At 37.6% G+C, this 26,331-nt stretch overlaps 1 protein-coding gene across 1 annotated transcript; it reads right to left on the reverse strand.

Annotated features, from left to right (window-relative positions):
• Nucleotides 1-17,872: 17,872 nt before the first annotated feature.
• Nucleotides 17,873-25,884, reverse strand: LOC120896484 (carbonic anhydrase 1-like). Its single transcript, XM_040300643.1, has 3 exons — nt 25,653-25,884; nt 24,141-24,215; nt 17,873-18,862 (listed from the first exon to the last, which is right to left on the reverse strand). The coding sequence occupies exons 1-3, from the start codon at nt 25,681-25,683 to the stop codon at nt 18,039-18,041; spliced, it is 930 nt and encodes a 309-aa protein (XP_040156577.1). The 5' UTR covers nt 25,684-25,884; the 3' UTR covers nt 17,873-18,038.
• Nucleotides 25,885-26,331: the final 447 nt, after the last annotated feature.

Here is a 26,331-nt window from a genome sequence, read left to right on the forward strand (position 1 = left end):
CAAGAAGCGTTTCACACAATCACCGTCTCACCCAGACATTGCCCTACAGACAAAGAGAGCAAAATTTACAGGCGAGGGGCATGTAGAAACAGGGGGAAGGGGTTCGGTCGATTTTGTATTGGCCGCCATAGTCGAGCCGCAGTGATTTTTTTCCGAATTGAGAGTGAGTGCGGGCAGCGCTCTCTCGCATGCCTTCAAATTACACGGGGCGCTCTCGCGATACAAAACAGCTGATCAGCTGATACCCCCTCCCTCCCGTTTCTTTCCTCTCGCGCTGCGCTGGATGCGCGGATCAGCTGTTCTTGCTCTCTCCCGTTTCTTTCGGTTTGCGCTGCGCTGTTGCCGCACTTGCGCGCTGCGCTGAACACCCCCTCCCGCGCGTTCTTTTCGGTTTGCGCTGCGCTGTTGCCGCACTTTGCGCGTAGCGCTGGACACCCCCTCCCCCTCGTTTCTTTCGTTGCGCGTTGTGCGCTGTGCGCTTTCGTTCACTGTGATTTGCAGCGTAATAAAATCGCATGCATCGAAATAAAACTTAAACACATCAAACTCGTTTGATATTTTAACACTTTATTGAAACTTAAGGCACAGTTCCACACATCGCTAACCACAATCTTGCCACAAAACCACACATATTTTTTATTATAAATAATTTAAAAAATCGTCACTTCAAGCACCCGCCTTACTGCCTGTATGTTGTGTATGTTGAATACTGTAAAAAAAACATTGAAATTGTAAAATCGATTAAATTTTAGTCACTTCGATTTGGCATCCTGATTCGTTCGCTTTTTATTCTGTTCTAATGGCAGCTGTCAAAAATAACCTAATGCTAATATACACGTACCGTGACATCAAGTAGCGTTTACACGTATATACATTTTCCAAACTTTTACAACTCGGCCTATCCTGACAAATAAATTGTCCTCAATTCGTTAAACATTCTCATCATGTAGTGTCGCATCACATAATTCTGGGGCAAGATCAGCTTCTGGCGCAATCCAATGTCTAAGCTTATCAGACTCAAGTATACCATCATATGGGATTTGAGTATGTTGGAAACCATCGATATCTCGAATTACATAACGGTCGTTCGGAAGTTGTTTGTGAACTATGTAAGGACCTTTGAACTTGGCAATAAATTTCTTGTTAGAATTTGCTGAATTATCGACGTTTCGAATAACAACAAGATCCCCTTCCGCAAATTCTACCGCTGGGTTGTGTCTTTTGCCAAACTGAATCAGGTTGATTTCCTGTGATCTTTTTATATTTTCAGAAGCTTCAGAACGAATAGTTTCTAAATTTCTAGAAGGTTCGTTTTTGTTATCTAGATACTCTTTGAATTCGTTTATAATGGTACCACGTTGTTCGACACCGAATAACAAAACCGAAGGAGCAAAATACGTTGACGAGTGTGTTGTGTTGTTCAGCGCATATTCGACTTCAGATAATTTGGAACACCAATCTGCATGATCCACGGAATCAGTAATTTTGCTTAACATGGGTTTGATTACTCTGTTAACTCTCTCAACCTGACCGTTGGCTTGAGGGGAACAAACGGCATTTTGAACATGTATTATGTTACGATCACTGAGAAACGTTTTAAACTCCTGAGATGAAAAACAAGTTGCACGATCACTCACTATTCGTTTGGGACGGCTATAATAGTTAAAATATTGTCCCAACACAGAACAAACCTCCCTTGTGTTGGTCGTAGTGGTGGGGTAAAGTTTTGTGAATTTAGTAAAAGAATCAATCACCACTAAAATGTATTTCTTTTTAGATTTTATGGATGGTAATGGGCCAAAATGGTCGATGTGAAGGGTATCGAAAGGTACTGAACTTTTGGGGATGTTGTACAAATTGCGCTTGTTTTTTCTTGGGGGGGCAGAGAAAAGTATACATTTAAGGCAATTCTGAATGAAATTTTGTACCTGATTTTTCATACCTGAAAACCAATAGTGTTTGGCGATTTGTGAACAGCACTTGTCAACACCTAAATGGCCTATGCTTTCATGAGTGCTTCTAATCACATTTTTTATCAGTTCTTTTGGAACGATCAATTGCAATTTGCTTTCAGGGGATTGACGGTATATCACACCATCCAGTAGTGTGTACCCTGGAATTGGTTTTGTTTCTAGTTCGGTTCTTAGATGAACTAATGTAGGATCTCGGCCCTGAGCTATCTGCAACTGAATGTCGAGATCCAACTCGTCAACAGCACCTGCCATTTTGGAGCGACTAAGTGCATCAGCGTGACCCATTGCTGTTCCAGGGCGATACTGCATAGTGTATTCATAGTTTTCTAAGAACAGGGACCACCTTGCAATTTTGGCGGAGCAGTTCCTGTTCTTCAAAGTTTCCACTAGGGAATTACAATCGGTTACTATCTTTATAGGGATACCATGCACATATGCATGAAAACGCTTCAAGGCGTAAATCACTGACAAAGTTTCTAACTCGTAGCTGTGAAGATTGGACTCACTAGAAGAAGCAGTTTTCGAAAAATATGCCACTGGATGGAATTTCCCATCATCTTGCTTTTGAAGTAAAACCGAGCCAAATCCAACTGTGCTGGCATCGCAATGTAGTTCTGTTTCTCGAGAAGGATCATAAATTGCCAACACAGGAGCATTAATTAATTTGGTTTTCAATTCATTAAATGCGTTCATACATGCTTCATCAAATTGGAAAGACACTTTTTCTTTAAGTAGATTGCTCAAAGGTTTTGCAATGTTCGAGAAAGACGGGACGAATCGTCTAAAATAGGAAAACAAACCAAGACAACGCTGAACTTCCTTTGAGGTTTTAGGCACTGGGTAATTTTGGATAGCCTTAATGTGGTAGTTGCTTGGTTGAATTCCCTTTGAGTTTACATAGTAACCAAGGTAATCCAAGTTACTGCACCCAAATTTGCATTTGTCAATACGCAGTTCCAATCCATTCTTCCTAAGAGTTTTTAAAACAGCACCTAGAGTTTCTAAATGATCTTGAAACGTCTTTGACGCTATGATTATGTCGTCAAGATAGACGACTAGTTTGGCTTCGTCGATGAATTCTCGCAGTACTGAGTTAATGAATCTTTGAAATCCTGATGGAGCGTTTTTTAGCCCAAATGGCATTTTCAGATATTCATACTGTCCGTCAGGTGTTACAAAGGCAGTGTAACTAATAGAATCTTCGTGCATCTTAATTTGATGAAAGCCGCTTTTGAGATCTAAGAGAGTAAAATACCGTTTACCGCTTAGGTGTTCGAGGCAAGTGTCAATCAAAGGTATTGGATAGTTATCACGAATTGTTATCTTATTTAACGGACGGTAGTCAACACACATTCGTACCTCACCATTTTTCTTCCGTACTAACACAATAGCAGATGCGTAAGGTGAATTGCTGGGTCGAATAATTTGTTTTTCTAATAAATTTTTAACTATATCACGAACCTGATTGCGTTCGGCAAAAGACAACCGCCTAGGTTTACAGAATATTGGAGTATCATTTGTAACACTTATTTTCATTGAATGTTGTGATTCAAGAATAGTTTCATTTAAGGGCTGAAGATAGTTATTTTCCACACATGAAGCTATCAGACACATCTGGTCTTCACTCAATTCGTTTCCTATATCCAATGTGTTCGCTTCCTTACTAATATCAATAGCACATAACTCTGAAAAAGTCCTCAAAATACTCTCAGCCTCCGTACCACTATCGTTGGTCTGATTATGTTCATCAACACTATCGTATCTTTTCTGGTCTGATTGGAAAATAGATTGCGTCCAAATGTCTGCCTCATCCTTCGAATTAGTTTTAAAAATCCCCAATGAATTAAGGCGCGCTTTCACGTGTGTTGCAAGAGTAGATTTATTTTCTTTTAGTAAGTTCATCAGATTGTCTTGAGAATAACGATAACAAAGGTAATGTAAATGGATGTTCATCTTTTTTAATAAGTCCCTTCCTGCAATCAAGGGCCATGCTGTTTGTTGTTTTGGCAGTATCATAAAGGAATGGGAAACGCTGATATTTCGAAATTTTATTCTAATGTTCACATGGCCCAAAGATGTAAGCTGCTGGTTGCCTAATCCACAGAATCCCGAAAATTGAGGAGTATGTTTGATGTTTGGCACAAGTTGTTCACTGATGAAACTTTTAGGGCTGCCAGAATCAAACAAACAAAACACACGTGATTGCGTTGCGCTTAATTCATTATCATTCAGCAATGCGACACTTACCTCCTGAATTGGATCGATCCTAGCTCCTGAACCAGTCACTTGATTTCCATTATCATCTCCGTAATTGTTTTCTGCTGCAGCAGCCATCGACAGGTTCAGATGTGAGTAATCATTGCCACCGGGTTGAGGCAATCGTGATGCCGGACACTGATGTTGGAAACTCTGCTGATCGCACGGTGCAAATATAGCGGCAGGCATCTTCTGGGCAACGTTCGGGCAGTCTTGTTTCTTGTGATCAGGGCTTCCACACAAGAAACATAGTTGGGCAGACTGACGTGGTTTTCGGCACTGGTTGGAAAAATGGCCGAAACTCGAACAATTGTAGCATCGCACCATTTCTTCTCGCCCATTGGCTGGTTTGGTGTTGGTTTTCAGCATCGATGTAAAACGGCTTGAAGGTTGTGGACGAGTGGGGGATGACGGTGGTTCACGCATTTGGTAATGCATCTCGCATCGGTTTACATGATCAATCAGATCATACACATCACGATATTCTTTCGCCACTAAGTTGTCATACATGGGATCGCGCGATAGTCCTCGGATGATGTATGTTATAATCGCTGCGTTACTCACATTCCCAGTTGTTCCAAGGGCATGTACACGAAAGATGTAGGCGGCGTAGGACTCATCATTCCTTTTGAATGTATGCAACAGCTTCTTGTGAATAGCAGCTTCATTATGCGTGTCTGGGAAAGCTTTTCCCATTCCTTCGGCAAATTCTTTAAACGATGTTACAGAATGCCGGAAACCACTATACCACTCCTTTGCAGCGCCAGTTAGCTGACTGCTAGCGTACATCAATGTCATTTGGTCGGTCCAACCATAAACTTCAGCACTGTGTTTTACCGTTTTTATCCACTGCAAGAAACTGGCACCCTCTCCAAACATCGGAATAATCTGCTTAACCTCTTCCGGATGAAGCAATCTAGCTGTATTGGAGTATTCACGACTTTGGCTCTCAAGCGCTGCTAATTTGTTCCGCAGTTCAAGTATCTCACATTTTTGCTTTAGGAGCACAATTTCTGCTGCAGCTTCGTCGTTTTCTTTGATCACATCAGTTTTCATGATCTGGGTGACGCTCTCTTCTTTACTTTCGGCAATGGCTGCGTTGCACATGGTGTCGTTGGAATCGCCATTTTGTTGCGAGCTAGGGTACGCTTCCTTATAGAGAGCACGGATCTGCATCAGTGTTGCCGTACATGGCACGGTTATTTCGGCCGACTGGAGTGCGCACAGCATCTCATCCTTAGTCACTCTCTGGTCATCTACGGACATTTTGGGCTCACTATCCCACTTCTGAGATGTAAAATCGATTAAATTTTAGTCACTTCGATTTGGCATCCTGATTCGTTCGCTTTTTATTCTGTTCTAATGGCAGCTGTCAAAAATAACCTAATGCTAATATACACGTACCGTGACATCAAGTAGCGTTTACACGTATATACATTTTCCAAACTTTTACAAAATAAAGCAGCATAATTTACATATTCATGTTGAATTACGAAAGATTAACGCTGCTTTATTTCAATGCGCACAACACTTTATCAATAGAAAATACGGCCGATGCCGTAATAATGTGAATTGAAATCAACAACACTTCAACACTTCACTTCAAATTACATCGAGCGCCCGGGACTTAGGCTAAAACACGCGCGGCCTCACACTGCGAAGGCTTGAACTGTACTGACGATTTTGTGTGGTAGCAAGAAAGGGAACGCACGAGGAACACTCGCTGCACTAGTGCGAGCGAGACACCGACACCAGCAAGCCGCTGCGAGAAAACCAAACTGAGCGCGCTGGCTGAAAGTGAACGCACACATTCACACATGTGTGATTGTGTGAGTGCGAAAACTGTGTAGAAAGCAAAACACGCTCTCGCCGACGCGTAATTCCGCGTATTTCCAACCGCCTCCCCCTGCTTCTACATACCCCTCGCCTGAAAGACGCACACTATTACATTCTCATTACTAGTAGGGGATCCTTCATACCAAAACAATTATTATTTTCTTAAACGGAAAATTGAATACTTAATAACCCTGGAACGGAATAAGGCATGGGCGAATACCCTAGAAAGTATAAATCCCCGTCATGAAAACACAAATCGCTTCTGGAAGCTCGTAGGTACTATAAAAAACCAACAAAGAAATATTCCTATACTCAAAAACCACAACCACTATTTACTTACGACTAAAGGAAAATTTTAAGCTCTTAAAAATCATTTTCAAAATGCGCATAATATAACACATCATAATGTTAGTCCCATTGAAAGTAGGATACTTAACAAAAATGAAAAATATTTGACTTCCAATATGAGAAAACAACCACATTCATCTGAACTTATTAAACCAAGCGAGCTTACGAGATTAATTAAAAATTTAATAAACAAAAAATCAACTGGTTGTGATAGAGTCAACAACAAAACCATTAAGCATCTCCCGAGAAAAGCCATAGTCTATCTAGTTCTTATTTTTAACGCATGTCTACAAATAGGATATTTTCCTTCTGAATGGAAAATTGCTAAAATAATTGCTATTCCTAAACCTGGTAAAGACCATACGAATCCTGAAAGCTACGGACCAATCAGTCTTCTAAGTTGTTTGGGAAAACTTTTGGAAAAACTGATTGCTATCAGAATTCGCAAACATGTCGATAACAATAATATTATACCTGAATCTCAATTTGGGTTTCAGTCTGCTAGATGTACAACACATCAGATCCATCGATTAAAAAATAGCATTGTTGAAAATAGGGACTTAAAAAATCTACTGATTTAGTGCTTTTAGACAATGAAAAGGCTTTTGATTAGATATGGCACCAGGGACTACTTTTCAAACTTTTTTTTTTTATTCAGTAGGGACGGCTTTGCCGTATTGCTTAAACTTTTCAAACTTAATAAGTTTAATTTTCCTCCTTATATAACAAACATAGTAAGATCATTTTTGAATAACCGGAAAAACTCTGTACACATTGGAAAATCCAAATCGAAACCATACCATAATGTAGCTGGTGTACCACAAGGAAGCGTGCTGTCTCCTCTGTTATTCAATATTTACATAGCAGATATACCAAACACAAGATATTGTTCTAATTTCCTTTATGCTGATGATTTCGCTATCTCGTCCTCAGCGAAAAATCCTAAAACAATCATTAGACGCTTAAACATCGCACTAGAGGCGTATGCTAAATATTGTATAAACTGGAAGCTCAAAACCAATAGTACCAAGTCAGAAGCAATCTTTTTCATAAGGAATACGTGTATGAGAAGACATCCCCAAAGAGATCTAGTGATGAGACAAGAAAACATACCATGGAAAAGGAGTATAAAATACCTTGGTATGCACTTTGAACAGCGTGTTACATTCAAAACACAAACTGAGAATACCCTTATAAAATTAGAGAAAATGGTTTAAACTATGTATCCCTTCTTAAACCGGAAATCGAAATTGAATTTAAAAAACAAATTACTTATTTATAAGGCATTTTTTCGGCCAGTAATATGCTGCACCAGCCTGGAAAGGAATTGCTCAGTCTCATTATAAAAAGTTACAAATTAAGCAAAACGAAATCTTTAAAATGATTATTAATGTCCGTCTATGATTTAACACAAGAGAGCTTCATAGGATTTCAAATATGGCTACAATCAAAGAATACATTGAAAGAATCTATAGAAAATATCACGATAGTTGTGAATCGAGCGAAATTCCCATATTAAATCAATTGGTAGCCTAGCATAGAATTTAGCTAAATTTTAGGCTTAGTTATAGGTTATGGTCTTGTTTGTAATATTTAATGTAAAGTTAGTTAGTGTAGTTTGCATAGCTAGGTTAGTTAGTTTAGTTAGCATAGTTAGATAGGATAGTTTCTAAAACAAAATTTGTGATTTTTTTGTAAATTTTTCCCACGCTACTACTCAACATCAGAACAAAATCGAAAAATCCAGCAATTGCTACACAGAAAAAAATAATGAGGAAAGCTTAAGAGCTTAAGAGCTTAAGAACCCATTATCGCAAGGAAAATTTGTAAAACATAATTACATTTAATGCTTCGAATTCAAATAAACTACTACTCCTACTACTACAACTGTTTTTAGGCGGTCAGTATGACGAACGAGATCAGCATTGCATTCATCCACGCTGTTAAAAAAAACCAGTGATCTGGTGCAAACAATCACCAGAACATAAAAACAAGCAAGCACAGATAAATGCTAGAAGTAGATTTTGAGATGCCATGGGAGCAATTACAAAAAAATGGATCTCATTGAATAGCTCTTTTTGGCATTACAAGAAAATTGAAAGCGAACAACGTATGATCTATAAAATATTTTACTTTTCGGTTTCTTGCATAGTAATTAAATCTTTTATATATTTAATTTAAGTCGGACAGGCTACAGACAGACGGACTACGCTAAAGTGGTATGCATATGAGGAATTAAAATTTTTAAACACGGCAACAGATACGGTAAATTACGTTTAAGTTAGTAAACCAAATACCCAAATTTCCTCACAGGATTTTCCAAGACATTTTCGAATTTAAATGTTGTAATTCATCCCGTGTAAAATGTTATTGCATATGATATTTCATTTCCATCAGCATTATTTTCAACTCTGTCAGCATGATTTTCAACCCTTCAAAGGATATCTGTCATCTTTTTTTTCACCGGGGTACAATAACGGGTAAGATTTGTACAATAATTTCAAAATTAATATTACAGGCGGTCCCCAAGATATATGGTACGTGTTATACGCGGACTTGGAGATGCGCGGTTTAGTAAATTTGACAGTTTTTTTAACAAATGGTACTGATTTGTCACATCAATCGTCAAAGAGCGATTCTTCATGCACCGAGAGAGCTACTGAGACAATAACTGACCGAATGCTTTCTCCTCGGAAAATCTCCTCGGAAAATCTGCTCGGCATGCAAAGAACGATGGAGCTGGGAACAATTTGAATTTACAGTTTATGGTGAACGATTAATTATAGTTATATTGGAGCGCCGTTTATCCGGGTACCTTTTGTCCAGCTGTACGTTTATTCGTGCTGTCAATAGAAATGACAGTCCAATTCAAAGGTATTTGAAAAAGCGATTATCAGAGCAAATTTCAAGAACAAAAAACACTATAATTCATGGCAAATTTCAAATTTCCTCATAGGAAAAACATGAAGTATATAAATTAATATTAAAAAATAAGATAATTATCCAAAACTCCGAAAATATCCTAACATACTACGATAGTTTATCAAACATAAGATTTTTTGGAATCAACATTTATAAAATTAGTTATTTATAAATTTAATTAATTATAATTTTATTATTTAATTATGTCATTCTAGTCCCACTCCTCTGACATGCCACGAGAGTCTTCACCACCACCCGGTCTGTCTTTTCCACCCACTGAGGAAATTCCGAATCCCGATGACGAGGAATTTTTGAAGTAGTTTAATTAAGAGTTTTAAAAAATTCTACCTAAATGCCGCCAGTACATGAAAGAAACAATCCGAAAATGGGCTTCGGATCCCTATAAAATTGACGAATATTTCGACGAATAAAAATTGTAAACGTACCTAAATCCTCACTTCACACTTTTCACACAGAAAACTATATTGGCTTCTTCGGTTTTCAAGCGGCAAATTGAACCGTTGACGTTTGGGCACCTAATTTATAAATTTCTACAAAATATCTAATCGTTACAGGGTTTCGAATCATATAATGGACTTCTCTTTTTCTTCTTCTTTGGCTCAACAACCGATGTCGCTCAAGGCCTGCCTGTACCCACTTGTGGGCTTGGCTTTCAGTGACTAATTGATTCCCCCCATAGCAGGATAGTCAGTCCTACGTATGACGGCGCGGTCTATTTGGGGATTGAACCCACGACGGGCATGTTGTTAAGTCGTACGAGTTGACGACTGTACTACGAGACCGGCCAATAATGGACTACTTGATCCATAATACCATTTGCATGACAATACCAAAGACATATGTTTAATCACCCCAAACATTTAAAGCCATCCAGCTAAACTCCATAGCTGTTTTGCACACTTCTCCTAAGCGTTTCACATATTCCCCTATATGCTTGCAAGCCTCCATAGCAACGTTGCCTCCATAGCAAACATCCCCTAACTATTTCAAACATTCCACCGAGTGGATCAAGTAGTCCGTTACAGGGTTTCGAATCATATAAGGGAATAGTTCAATCACTTAGGGGAATGTTGCAAATCAGTAGGGGAATGTTGCAAGCAAGCTGTGGATGTTTGCAATCACTTAGAGGAGTGTTGCAATCGATTAGGGGAATTTTGCAAGCGTACTGTGGAGTAGTGATGGGAAAAATGAAGTTTTTGTCGGAATCGATTCCGGCTAGCTCCGCAGTTTTCTGAAATCGATTCCGGATAGTAGGTCCGGAATCAGTTTCCGGAATCGATTCCGGAATCGGCTCCGGAATCGGAATCGACTCCGGAATCGGCTCCAGAGATGATTCCGGAATCGGCTCCGGAATAGGAATCGGTTCCGGAATCGACTCCGGAATCGGCTCCGGAATAAGAATCGGTTCCGGAATCAACTCCGGAATCGACTCCGAAATCGACTCCGGAATCGGCTCCGGAATCGGAGTCGGTTCCGGAATCGACTCCGAAATCGACTCCGGAATCGAAGTCGGCTCTCGAATCGGAAATGGCTCATAAATTAGAATCGGCTACCAAACGGAGTCAGTTTCGGCATCGCCATAAAAAGGCGTTTGGGTCCATACTACTTATTGATAACCGCAAAAATCCAAATTTACTTGTAAAAGATCCATTCTCATGGAGATTCCCGGACTGATTTCGCTGCGGAGTCAACATCGGAATCGGCTCCGGAGCCAACTCCGGAATCGGCTCCGGAGCCAGCTTCGGTATCGGCTCCGGAATCGGCTCCGAAATCGGCTCCAGAATCTTATCCGGAATCGGCTCCGGAATCGACTCCGGAATCGGCTCCGGAATCGACTCCGGAATCGCCTCCGGAATCGACTCCGGAATCGGAATCGATTCCAGCATCAAAATCGGCTCCGGAATTGATTCCGAACACGGAATCGGAATCAGGTAGGTCCGATTCCGAGCTCCCACCACTACTGTGGAGCTGTCGTCAGACGGTGGGTGCCGATCGTCAGACGGTGGGTGCGACCAATCCAATGCTGGTAGTCTTCGGCAAAAATAATATCAATTTTGTTTCTCTTTGAGCATCAATTATGTTCTGATGATTACTAATCGAAACTGAATCATAGCCTAAAAGAAATATCGAAAAAAAATAACAGAAAACTATTTTTACGCGAATGCTACTTCACATCTCTTTTGAGGAACATTTCTAAATAATAGAAAAATATCACATCACTTTATTAAAAAATGTCCTGAAAAGGTGTAGAACAGGTTATTATATTCTGCAATAAAAAAATCTTTATTAATATGGTATTTTCATAGTTTTTACAAAAAACATGATAGGGCACGCAGTAGGGGAAGGTAGGTAAAGACGGACACGTTAAGGGAAATGGTAAAAATCTAGGGATATATAAGTGCAACGACCATGAAAATGTGCATACATTATCTTACACTCATGTTTTATCAGAAAATGTGTTGAAACTTTTAAGTTTCCATCGATTTTTGCGTTTTTTTTACGAATGAAAAACATGATTTTTTTCGTGCGGTTATCAAATGTTCGGGTAAGACGGACACCTGATATGGGAAAGATGGACACCATCAAGGGTAAGATGGACACCTGCAGAAAACGTTGGAAAGTGAAGAGTTTTACAGTATTTTAACAAATTCTATCGCTTTCCATGTCCTGGTACGTTTATAAACCAATTCTTGGCTTATTGCAACGACAATTCATTCAGCCGTGGTTTTAGAAATTGTAAGCACCGCTTCTAATATATCGTAGAATGCAGCATCTAAAGCTTTATTGACATATCGCGCACTTACAGCTGAAATTGCTCCAGTGTACAGAACAACAGTCTAGAACTTCCTTTAAGGAAATTACTCCGCGAAAAGACCACGATTTTTTGAGGGACTTGTTAATAGTTTAATCCATTTTCCACCATGTCAAAATTCAACATTTGATGTTTGTAATCCCATAGAATTTCTCATCTATTCCTGAAAAATGTCGTATCAATGCATCATCTTTTTATTGTTTAAAGTTGTCCAAGTCGTGACAAGATATTGGATTTCGTGAAGCGCCTCATCAGCGTCGAGCGTGTAATAGCATACTACTGTAATAGCTACTATTTTGACCGGTTTCATTTCTCGATTATTTAAATACTTTCTCTAGTTACTGATTGATTTATAGCACCGGAATAGCCTTATTTAAGGTATTTGAAGAAATATATTCATCACCAATTGATATCAGAAGTAAAAAAATCAATAAATTTGGTGTCCATCTTTCCCTACAACAAGGTCGTCTTTCCCGCTTTGGTGTCAGAATGTTTAATCCACCAGAAAACAATATTTTGTATTGCTTTTATCCTCGTTCTTTCGCCAGTTTTTTCATCAATGATCACGACAACCCATTCATGAAATAAAATTTCCGAAAATATAAACAATTCAAGTTGTAGAGCTTAAGATCCGTAGTAGTCAAATTAGATCCACAAGGATGCTCATGACTGAAAGTTTATTTTGTTCGCTGATTTAACCAATTTTGCACATATATTGCCAAAAATTTTCTCAAATGTGTTGTTCAACGTTAAGTTAGGATGCTGCATAGTTGATTTTTTCGAAAATTACCATTTTGATGCATTTATGAGAAGTGTCCATCTTACCCGCAGTGTCCGTCTTTACCTACCTTGCCCTATATAATACATTGTAAGTAAATTAAATTATGTACAGTGAACCCTCTCTTATTTGAGAGTCGTCGGGACCGGCAAATAAGAAGAGTTTGCAAATTAGAGAGTTTCTTCATGGCAATGGCAATTTGATCATGAAAAAAATATGTGTATATATATATATATATATATATATATATATATATATATATATATATAAGTTATGACAACGGGTGATGCTGTCGCTTCGGAGTACGTTGCTCGACTGCGATAGTTTTATATAATTCAACATTTTTGGAGTTTTCAAATTAGAGAGTTTCTTCATGGCAATGGCAATTTGATCATGAAAAAATATGTGTATATATATATATATATATATATATATATATATATATATATATATATATATATATATATATATATATATATATTGAACCCATGACGGGTTATATATATATAAGTTATGACAACGGGTGATGCTGTCGCTTCGGAGTACGTTGCTCGACTGCGATAGTTTTATATAATTCAACATTTTTGGACTAACACTACTACTTATGGCTAGGCTTACACTAATACGCTTAATATACTATTATAATGTAATGTGTAAGTTGGTATAGCCGGTCTCGTAGTACAGTCGTCAACTCGTATGATTTAACAACATACCCGTCATGGGTTCAATCCCCAAATAGACCGTGCCGCCATACGTAGGACTGACTATCCTGCTATGGGGGGAAATCAATTAGTCACTGAAAGCCAAGCCCACAAGTGGTACAGGCAGGCCCTGACCGACAACGGTTGTTGAGCCAATGAAGAAGAAGAAGTAAGTTGGTATTATCATTTCTAACACTGATACCAACAAATGTATTATACCGTTACACTAGTCATACCGTTACGTATATATCCAAATCTCCTATGGGATCGCTTATTATTATTATTTCAAATAATTGATTTCGTTGTCGTCAAAATAGTAAAAAAATTAGAATAGGACCAAATAAAAATATTACTATCGAAATATGAGACTGTTGTCTAATTATAATTGTTTAAATGATGTAATTATAACCTTAGGTTGGTGTGTTTAAAATCATTACTAAAATAATACATAAAAAAATGTACAATCTTATTAAAATCAACAAGTATTGAAATTTATTTTATGGTAATTAATGAACCAATATGAATTCATGTAAAGCACTTCTAGGATAAGAAAAAAGTGGTTAAATAGGTAGTTATGAATTCATTAATTAATCAAATTAATGTTTCGTTCTATTGCATTTCCATAGCTTGGTGAATCATCACGGGAAACTGTCCGAAGGAAATTTTTATGTTTTCATAAATAAAAACGTTGCAGATTGTACTAGTGGTGGAAAATTTCTGGAGGAACTTCACAAGTTTTATGCAAAGTATTGGTCATAAACATAAGATTTTCAGTTACAGATTGAATGGTTTACATTTTCTCACTCGTCATCTTCTGTATCCATATCTGCATTATTTAGCACTGCACCATTTAATTGAGGTTCTATCTTTGTAACCGACTCTAGAATATCAAAATTGTCAGCATTTCGTAGCAAACTAAAGATTCGTCGATGTTTAGATAATCGATTGCACAACAATTAGGATCCAGTTCCATTAAAGCCTGTTCTAAACACATATCTGTTTCCAAATCATGATCTATATATTGGTGATCTTCAAGGGTCACTTCATTATAATTGAATGCCACAAATCAGGCTTTTCTAAAACAATGCTCGATTGTCTCCGGCTTAACGTCTACTGCCCATACTTTAGCCACAATCTTGATTGCTTCCAAAACTGTTACTTCTGATGGACTCTGAAAAAATAAGGAAAATTTGGTTACATTAACTCACTACTAATCATTAAATGCTTACTTTTTCCTCCTCTAATTCTTGCAATCGCTTTCTGACTAAATTATATCGGTAGTAGTGTTTCAAATTTTTGATCACACCCAAGTCCACACCCATGGCTGGAGAACAGATGTTGTATTCGGTGGAAAATATTATTATTATTATTTATTTAATCTTCAGCTCTAGCCTAATGTAATCAGTAGTGCGTGAAACGCCGAATAATTGGCTAAGTTCAGCAAAACTTTTGCCATTTTCCTTTTCCGCTATAATTTGTAAGCGTTCGTTTAGTGTTAAAAATTTATGCTTGAAGTTCATCTTAGTTTCAAGTTACAAAAGTAAAAGGTCCACTTCAAATTGATTCCCTCTTGATAAAAACACTTGAATGGCTGGCTCGCTCAGAACAGACTGATGCCCAAATTAGAGAATATTGAAATGCTAGGACGTGTGACCGTTGCTATGGGAAACCACGCATAAAATTGCAGACTAGAGAAGCGCGCCATGGCAACGCCATGCACAAATAAGAGGGATACAGATTTGAGAGGTTTTCCCAAAGTGTATGAATATCAGGTGGTCTCGTCCCATACAAATTGACAACTAATTTCGAAATCAAAAAAATCTCCTTTTGACAGAATGGGTGAAGTGAATTTCCATTGGAACCGTTCGCTTTGTTCTTAGCAACACATACGTAGTACACATTGGTGTCCTCATCGACGGCATTATTTTGATCCAAAAATGGATTTTAATTAGTTCAGATTTGGTTTAGCTTACAGTAACATATATTTTGAGTGCTTTTTAAGGTATTTCAGTGCAAATAACGAAGATTCTAAGATTGTTTGTGTGTAAGGCAAGTCGTCAGAAAGCTTGTTTGGGGAAATGTTTTCACTCATGCTGTCAAAAAGTGACGTTCAACTTTTGCTATAAAAAACAGGCTATGAGACCACCTGATATTCATACACTTTGGGTTTTCCACATAGGAAAGGCAAAAATGTACTGAAAATGAAGGAACCTTTAAAAATATTCAAATAAGAAGGGTTTCTCAAATTGGAGAGGTGTCGAATAAGAGAGGGTTCACAGCGTTTGGATATGGATTGTAAATACATTAAGTAAAATATTTAAAATTGATTATGGACACATAACTGGCAGTTTTACAAATTATAATTTGTAGCTTAACAAAAACAATGATTTTTTTTTAAACATTAATATCTTAATATACATCTTAATATTTCTTCGGTAAAAATCTTAATATTTAGTTGTGGCGTTAACATAATACTTACTAGTGATGGGCGAGTCGACCTGAACCTCCACCATCCGTAGGCGACCCGGAGTCTTTGTCGACCCGAAAGGTACAAGTAGGTTCAGTAGTTGCAACGACTCCGGTAAGTGCAAGTAAGCATAAGCGACTCCGACACGTTGGTCCAGCGAGTTCGAGTCGGGTCGGGTTTCTTGATTTTGTATGAGCGTTCTGTGAGGTAGGAATGCAGCCACTTAACTATTTGTTCCGAAAATCTTAACTTCTGCAATTTGGCGATTAAAATGTCGTGTGAGATGAGGTCGAAATCTGCCTTGAGATCTGTGTAAATGACATCCACTTGGCCGCCGGAGTCGAGGTTACGTTTGCAGAAACTAACGAATTCAGTGAGGTTCGTTAATGATGAACGTTTGGGTACGAACCCGTGTTGGTTATCCATAATGTAATTCGATGTAGCGGAGAGCATAGAACCGTAAAGCAGAAGCTCAATAGCTTTTGATACCGCACAAAGTGATGTGATACCGCGACAGTTTGAAGCACATGAACGATCCCCTTTTTTAAATATTGGTACCATCCACGAGGACTTCCATAAGCGTGGGAAAATACCGGAACTCAGTGACGTGTTGTATATGTTTGTTAATACAGGTGCCAGGGACTGATAACATTTACTGATAATGAAACTCGCGATGCCAGGAACTGTAGATGGTTTAAGGTTTTTGAGACACTTTTCTACTGTGGGTATATCAAACGAAGGTACGGTGTAATCAATCATGTAAGACGTAAGGAGTGTGTAAGATATAGTGTCCAAGGAGATTATGACGGTCGCTGTGCGCTGCTAGGCCTTCAGTCACTGAAGCAACGCAATTGCAACGCCCACTTCTGACGGACAATACTTTGAATAAAATATAGATTTTTCCACAATAAAGCATAAAATTTCGCTAAAAAATTCCGATTTTTAAGTTGTACACCCAATATAAGAAGTAAAATAAATTAATAAATTCGGTTTCAATACGGTTCAACCAATAATATGGTGAATTTAAGTAAATCAATAACATTTGATAAAAGTTATGTTGAAAATAATAATTGCGTTGTTATGTGGTCATTTACAGCGTTAACAAAAATATGAGTTTCGTGATGAAATTCAAACGATTGTGACGGAATGACTTTTTTTTAACTTTTTAACGCTTTGTATAAGATCAGAGATCCTAGAAATGTTCATCTTGCACCAACAATTCATTTTTACGATACATGTATCCTAAATACGGTATGAAAGTAGACATTATGTAACCTTGGTGAGAGAACATGGGAGTTTGAAATAATTACGAACACTTTTTAAATTTTTTTTTGAATGTTTTTATGTATATTTATATTTTTGTTTTTGTATAACATATGTTTTTTTTCGTTCGATATAATTTGCTTTGCTATAGGAGCCGAATATGTCGTTCTTTCCTTAATTAAGTATTTTTGACCTATCCGTGCTTGGTTTGGTGGCAACCTACAACGGTAACATGAACATCCTTGCACTAGTGTATTGCATAAAACCAATACTTGGAAAGGGTAAAATGCTGAATAATGGAAAATCTGCTTTTGGTTTGGGCGATTCAAACTCATCATTTGAGTTTGTGTAGGGATACTGCTACTGCTGTGCTACTGCCATGATAAAACGTGTATTTACCTTCAGTAGTATAGTCATTCAACCTAAAATTATTTATTTTGTGATATTTTCATGTCATAACATGTTTTGATTTGGAACACAATTAACACCGTCATAGACGATTGAAATTTTAATTATCAAATGAAAGTTTAACTTTTATGTATTTCAAATCGATCGTCTGTCGATCTTCAATGGTAAGCCATTTTTGAGCTGCTTAAAACCATTAAAGCGTTTAAACTGTATAATTATATTGCTTTTGGTAAATTCTTTGGATTTCATTTTTTCAGTGGTAACTTAATCTGGATGTAATGGCTAGTAGTACTATCGCTCCCAGAAACACAACATTTGAAGTCATTTTTGTTGCAAAATTGTTTCCTTGTTGATCCCACTCAGTCGCATAAACTAGCGCTCGCGTGTTCAATGGTTGTACAGACCGGAAATTGTTCACTAATTCTCGACCGGTTTGATCATGAATAGCTTTAAACCTTTCTACCTGTTCAAGTGACACGGAAATACTTTCGGTAAACACAGTCCAAATAACTGATTCAGCGCAGGCCGGTGTAGTGAGTGAGCCTTCGTATCGATAAAATGAAGTACGGTTAGATGGCAATAAGTTGTACGGGGAAAGTTTTCCTCTCAGGAGTGCTTCTTTTCCAACCTCGTTCTGAATTTCTGTTGCTGTGTCCAGAATAGTATCAATGTGCATGTTTGGCTGGCTACCCACATGAAATAATACTCCAAGTACGGCTACACCGTTACGCGCTTGTACAGCGTCTTCTAGTGACGCATAACGAGTATCATGGTGCACTAAGTGAAGTTCGAGCCCGTAGCGTGTGTCGTCTAAAGTGTGCTCAGAGCCCCAGTGAAAATGCATTTGATCAAGCACAAATCGTCCACCTAATCCACCTCCTTGCATTGTAATGGCAGAATCTCGATTGTTTATCTGAATTGAGTGACCGGTATTTGTCACGCGGGGTTGTTTAAGTGGCAACATGTAATTGCTGAAAAATAACGGAGCGAACTGGCCACGAACCGCAGCTGCTATTGTTAGGTCGATAGGAGACTGACGTCGACCATTGTCACATTGACCGCCCCATCGTTCTGGTTCTGAAAAGATAGTATTTTTTAAAAATAATAATATGTTTTTAATAATACAAGATTGTAAAATAAATAATGAAATGGCTTAGAGTGGTAATTCGGCAATCGTGGAGCTAAACTGCTAAAAGGAGAAATTGACGCCCTTCGCCTATAAAGCAAAGTGAACTAATACGCTCTTCGCTCTAGTCCTCGTTCATCGTCCCTTTTGTATGTAGATAGCCAACACGAATTATACGGCAAATGAGCCGATATCAGCAATGGCACGTAGTTTTAATTTATTCAACGCATTAGTTGATTTCCACACATCCATTTTACATTTTTATCCACTATCCATTTTTTTATATTGTGGAGCCATCATTGGCGGACAAGAATTAATATATTCTTGGGACCGAGAAGAACTCGCGTATATTGATTTCCACATTTGTCGATTCCCTAGGTTTTCAGTCAAAATATAGTTATTTTCGTGTAATTTTACTTTGGGTTAAGTTTAAGCTACTGAATTTACTATTTGATTCGATTCTAGCTGAAGAGTACAATTGGAATCATTTTAAATTATTTTAAAATTCGACCAACATGAAAAAATATCTTTGCATTGCACAATTGATGTGTCACATCAGTACGATTTGCGCAAAGAATTGATAAATTTAGAAAATAGCGTGTCTCCAAAGGCGCGTATCTCGAGGATTACCTGTATCAGTACATGAGGTTATTTAATATTTACTATTGAATCTTCTTCGGGCTCCTTTTTTAAAAAGGTTTTGTCTACCAAAATTTGTCTATGTTTCTGAACCTGCCGGAACGTTACGAACTTCTGCCAATTTTTGTATGATTAGTGACAATAAGAATGTTTAGTTCGTGATACCTGTTGCGTATTTCATCAACAAAAGGTGTCACGCGTACCATGAGTAAGACACTAATAACAAACCGGATCAAAGCTCTGCGAATGGAACGATCGAAGGTTCTGTTGAACACGTTAAAAAAAATCATCCTATTGTTGTGTTCTCTTATGAGAAACAAGCCACCATCCATCTTGTTTCAAATTCACGCAACGATAGGTTTATTTTGTCACAGAAGCTTTTCGGATCAGTTGCAAGTAATGGGTTCAAAATGCCACCGATTTTCATCAAAGCTGGGTAGAGGGTGAATACTGATATCTATTTGAATATTTTGATGAAGAAGGTCCTACCTTGGATCAAAAAGATTGTCGATAAGCTACAACAAGTCACAAACAAGTTACAAGGAACAGTTCAACAAGACCGAGCGTCCTGACATACCTCTAAAAGGACTCGAGAGAGGTGTAAGGATAACATAATTTAGTGGTGTAAGGATAATATTTAAAATATGTATAGCCTACTAGCAGCCCAGACTGTAACCCCCTCAATTACTACATATGAGCAAATGTTCAGACCTGTGGTAATTCTCACACCAGTGTCGACGCTCTGAAAGCGTCTATTCAAAAACCTCCAGGTATGCTCCAAATTGGGTTTTTATGATCGCCTGGACGATCAAGTGTCGAAAAGTCCGCTCGATCGAAGTTTTATTCCACCTCGGCTCATATCAGTAAAAACTGACCTACCGCGACGGTACTCGAGGTACAGTTGTACGCTCATCACATTACAGTTTAAAATGTTATGTATATTATTTCAATATGCATTATGCACTACTTTTTCCTCAAATGTGCTCTCGTTTTATCCAACAGTGGACGGTCAAGTCGTGCGAATTGATATCTGTACCACGGGAACCGCCTCTCTTTACGCAATCCGAAAAGCACGTCAGGAGAGCGTTTAAAAGTTGTAGATTGGTAGTAATGATCATTAGAAAACACAACTAAAGGACTTGTTGTATAGAAACGGTCAGATCTTTTTGCTTTGGGTATTTATTTTTTTCGTTTTTGTAGTGCAGTGTCTCGCAAAATTACCGAAACCTGATATGATAAACCGGTTCGAGCCAACTTGTACGACTTAACAACATGCCCGTCATGGGTTCAAGCCCCAAATAGACCGTGCCGCCATACGTAGGACTTGACTATCCAGCTATGGGGGGGAATCAATTAGTCACTGAAAGCCAAGCCCACAAGTAGTGGTACAGGCAGCCCTTGACCGACAACGGTTGTTGAGCCAAAAAGAAGAAGATATGATAAACAAACTCCAACAAAAAAAAATCTTGGTTGCTTTTACAATTCATGCTCCTCAAATGCAATTAAATTTTTTAGTAGTATCAAAATATTCCATACTTGTTGATAAAATTATATACGGATAGCAATTATTTATCAAATCTTCTTCTTCTATTTGGCGTAACGTCCTACGCGGACATGCTGGCCTATACAGGCTTTCGAGACTTAATTCATTACCACGCAGCCGGATAGTCAATCATTGCTACGGGGGGACGGTCCATTCTACGACTTGAACCCATGACGGGCATGTTATTGAGTCGTTCGAGCTGACGACTGTACCACGGGACCGCCCATTCATGGAATATTTAACATATTTCTCGAAATGTTCGGTCAGAAAAACCCAACTGCTCGTATTTTAACGTCCTCAACAGGATGTTTCCAGTTGTAAGCGATGTGTTTTATTTTGTTAACTACATAATATTATAGCTTTATGTCTTATAGGTATGGATTAAGATCAACCAAATCTCTATCGTTGATTTTACAAATCCATAGAAATAATAATGCATGCACCGTTCAGATGATGCATTTCAACATCGATCAATGGGGCACTATGCTACACCTCGGTCAGTGTCAAGGACCGAGCAAAGCGGCATGGAAGTAATGTTTGCTCACTGTCAAGCATTCATTACGGCTGCCGCACGGTTTTGCTACAGAGCTAGTAGACGAATATAATATAAGTGAAAACTTAGGTGTCAGTCACCTATGCATGGCGTATGGTGTGCCAGTCAATTTGTTATAAGTCACAGATGGTCAAAGTGTAGTTGTTCGAAGCTAAAATAAGACAAGGGAAAGTGAGAGTAAATAGAACTCAGTAAAAGCTGAAAACTGAATGATTTTCACTTTCTTAGCTCATGGTTTCTTATTCGCTGGATGGTTGCTTTTTGTATAATCAATCCATTTTTGTTTTTTTCTTTTGTTTTTTTTCTGACGCGTAAGATGGTCAAGACAGAAGTTTCAAGTTACGCTTTTGGCTTATTTTGCTTTTGTTTATTTTTTCAGACTTGCAAGTTAGATTTCCTAATCGTCTCCTGTCAATTAACGCAGGCGCAAAGTGTAAATTCCGATAGCGCTCAACGAAAATAAACAAAGAATGTGTCAGTTTGAGGCAATGATTGACAACTGTAGAAAAAATACGGTCAGCTAACGGCAATCAGTGCTGCGGTGCAAATTTGCAAATTTTAACGTGGATACCGAAATACACATTTGGCGTCAAAAGTATTATTTTTATCTTCGTCGCGTACGTCAGCATTGTAGAAACAGACATATCGGAAATACCCTGAAATGTTCAGGGTTCAGCTCTCCAGGGAATGATAATTAGCTCGTACAGTAGTGTCAAGGCCGTAACTATCAAGTGCAGCTGCTATTGACCGAGAGCAATGAGCCCAACTTAAGCATGGTTCCATCCAGGCAAGGTTGAAGACATGGATTGATAAGGTGCCACTCGTCTATTACATTTTCTTTCCAGCTCCCATCCTTCATGGTATTTGGTCTTTCATTTTGCAAAGCAAACGCCACAATTGTTTGAAATACTCAAATAATTATTATTTGACGTAACCTTTCAACGCACATACTTTATCAGTAGCGGTGGTTATCAGGTACGTTTGCAACGATGCTCGTTTACTTTTGATTTATGGTATTATTGTTTGTATTACTTTTAATTATAATGACCAAACAATGTCAGCGGTTACTAGTTCATTTGTGATATATTTATTGCGGTTTTACTTCACGATTTAGAGGCAAGGTTGTTTTATATCATTCCAAGCTTTTCCTTTTTTTCTTATTGCTTCTTAATCTGGTTCAATATTTTCTAGTGCGACATTTTATCAGTAATCTGTTTAATCTGTTATCGATCAATACAGCAAGCTCACTTCTAACCTTGATCGCGTGTTTACATCTTGTCTTGTCAACACACCGTTATCATGAATGCCTAACAAAGGGAATATACACTTTTTGAAGAAGCTGGGGACAAGGTGTTAACAATAATTTAATAAAACCCTCTTAAATTTAATGTAGACAGTTTTTATATTATGTAGTCAATTCAGCCAAACCATTCATTGCAGAATGTTTCAATGGATGGAAGTGAATTCATATAAAAATCATGCAAACAACCATTTCCAAAGAATCTGTGAGTCCTTGTCTTTTTAGGGATCAGTGTTCTGAATAAGCACAATTAATTTCAAAATTTATATTCATCTAATACCATGGGTTACGCCATACTGACTTCACCAGGATAGATGTTATTGTGTTAACGTTGATGTAATATTTCGAATAATAAATGGCATCATACTATGCAGCTGTTTGTATTTGACGCGTTTTTAATGTATGCCTAAGATCTGCAATTCAGGTAATTCGTCAATTGGGTTAATGATTGTCAGAAGAAGTGTAGTCGAGAGTTTTATTCACATGATACTCTTTTGGATTATTGTAAATAAGATAGCAAAATGTTCTCGCAAGTCATTTTGGTTATGCTATCTGGCCGGACTTTATCAATCCCTGACCTAACCATTTACGATCCGTCACCATGGAGCAATAAATTTGAATCATTCTAAGGGAAATTTACACACTATGCGATCCGGCTTCTCTATTCGAAGGATGAATCTGCTGCTTTCCTATCGTGCCAAGTGTCTCCTGTTAGGTTCGATTGATATGTAGGACACATTTGAAAACATGCTAAATTGATTTACCTAGCGCACGGTCCACACGAGGATCATGACCATGACGGGTCATGTTGCTAGGTCGTACGACGTGACTGTACCAAGATAATGTATTTAATACAAGAAAAAATCCTCCCCATGAACAAAAAGACACATGAATGATGTGATAGTACCGTCGAATAAAACAATACAAGCGAGGTGCTAAAATATAGTACATCCTAACTAATCATATATTTTAGAACAGAGTTTCATGATGCTATATCAACCCACTCGCTTAGATCCGCTTAAATCCATGTTAAACGATTAGCAAATTAACGTTACCACGCGGACGCCTTTGTACTTGTGTCGGTAATAGCATTTGTTTTGTGCGAAATGTATTGTAAATAAATACCTAAAGGCAGTGAAATTTCTGATAAAGAGTCCCGTACATCGCATAGTTTTTTTTCAGCATCATACTTACCACTCATGACACCATTTGTCCCAGGTGTAGGATAATTCCATTCATCGCCACGAGCAGCATGAAGCACGAACAGAGCTAAGAAATTAAAATGTCACAATAAAAAAGTCCTCATTTATAAGCATAATTTACCTATAGTATTGAATCTAATTATGTTCAGTATTAAACAGACCCCGTTGTCCCTTTTATCCACTATTAAAATAATATTTAAAAGTCAAAACATACCAACAAAATATTTAAAAAAGCTAATATTTTTTCTTCTATAATTAAACCTTTAAATAATTCCAAATAAAATCAAATCTGCATACATTTTGATAATGCGATTGCTTTTTTAGGAGTTGATGAATTTCGTAATTTGGATTATTTGCATCTTTCATTACTGTTCGATGCTTTGTTTGCCGCTTGTATTGCTCACGCGTGCCTCAAGCATCACTTGGTTGAGAGAACAATAATTTAAAATTTTAAATTGAAATCATTAACTTCAAGCCCCTCACGAAATCTATTCAGTTGAACGAACAACAAGCTAAACAAATTAACATCATTATTATCAATTTGACACAATTGATTGGTTTAAATATACTATCTACATTTGTAAAGAACCACTGCCTTATCCATATATCTCTATTTCGTACAGCAGACCTACATCAATAAATGTTGTATGAAATGTGGAGTGTCACAAATGCAATTGATCACTACCAATCGTTCATAAACAATCAATGGCCGAGAATCAAATAATATTGCTGAATATGATTGATAACTTTTACAATAATTGTCTATACCGGAATAGTTTGCTTATCAATAGCGAATCATGCTTATCATGCTTATTAAAAACATACTGAAACAAAAGCAATCAAATCGAAGCTCACCCGTCCAGGAAAGGTAGTGAAAGGAACGTTGTTTTTTTCGGCAGATGGTATGTCTTATCAATTATCTTAAGCCAATCCATCACTATTGCAACGCCATCAATTTGTTAGTTGATTATTTATGGACAGTTTCCCGTACTAGTCAGCTGATTTAGTATGAATTGGCCTTCGTTAGATGAACAAATATATCCCATCCACAGCAACGGAATAAGTTAATCATTTTTGATTTCTTACTTATCATCTTTGATTTCAATTCACGAGGCATCTTTTCTCTTTGGAAAAGGAAGTCTACTCAGTAATTCCCATCAAACATCGTTTCAACTTGTTCAAAACTACAACCATTTACACTGGGAATTATCATTTACTTTAAAGAAAACAATTATGATTTCAAAGTGATACTACTACAATGGCAAGTTGCCATATATTAACAATTGTCATACAATTTAATTATGAAAACCTCATAATTTCATCATGTTGAAACTAAAGGCAAAATGCACACGTTAAATAAACAACTGGGGCTAAATTGTTTATTGATACTAATTAGCACTTAAACACCTTTCACTGGATACTACTAATTGAGGTCTTGCGCATTCAATTAGGCAATGTAAAGTATTTATTACTATTATTTATTTACGTATTTATTATAACTTACCATAGCAGATTAATAAAGTGAAACTTTTCATTGTTAACTTAGTTTGAACACTGCACAGAACCTTTACGGATTAAGCAAAATCACTCGGGCTCGTTCATCGAGGACTTATATTTCACACAGTCGGCACGTTCAAAAGTGACCGCTATTGTTGCTGGCACTCGACTTTATGCAGCAACCATTCTCTACCATCGGTAGCAACAGAATCCCCAGTCTGTCTACGATAACACAACGCTGCTCACTAAGAATGACGTCGGACTTTGGCTACGTAATGTCGATTAGCGGCTTTCAACCTGTGTTCACACAACGTCATGTTCACCCTCCTCATTTATGTTGCGTCAAGTATTGTTCCTTCCTCTCGCGCGCATAATGTAGTGCGCGTGCAGTCGGGTAAATTATTGATAATTCTATGCACTGTCACAAAGATGTTCAGATTGCAGCAGCTATAGTAGTCGGATGCATTTTTTTAGCTGATACTGATGGTTGACAATTGATTAACATAAAATAGATAAATGAATTCAGCTAGCAAGTGAGACCTGTTCGACATTATTTACTCTGTTGAGTATATAAAAAATAACATTATTTTTTTTCGTACTTATTCACAAGCTTTTTTTATATTTTTTCTTTAAATTTTCCATTTGATTAATTTGTTGTTGATTATTTTTGTAAATAATTAATGGAC

The sequence above is a fragment of the Anopheles arabiensis genome, chromosome 2 (assembly GCF_016920715.1).
Source record: "Anopheles arabiensis isolate DONGOLA chromosome 2, AaraD3, whole genome shotgun sequence".
NCBI classification, from domain to species: Eukaryota; Metazoa; Arthropoda; class Insecta; order Diptera; family Culicidae; genus Anopheles; species Anopheles arabiensis.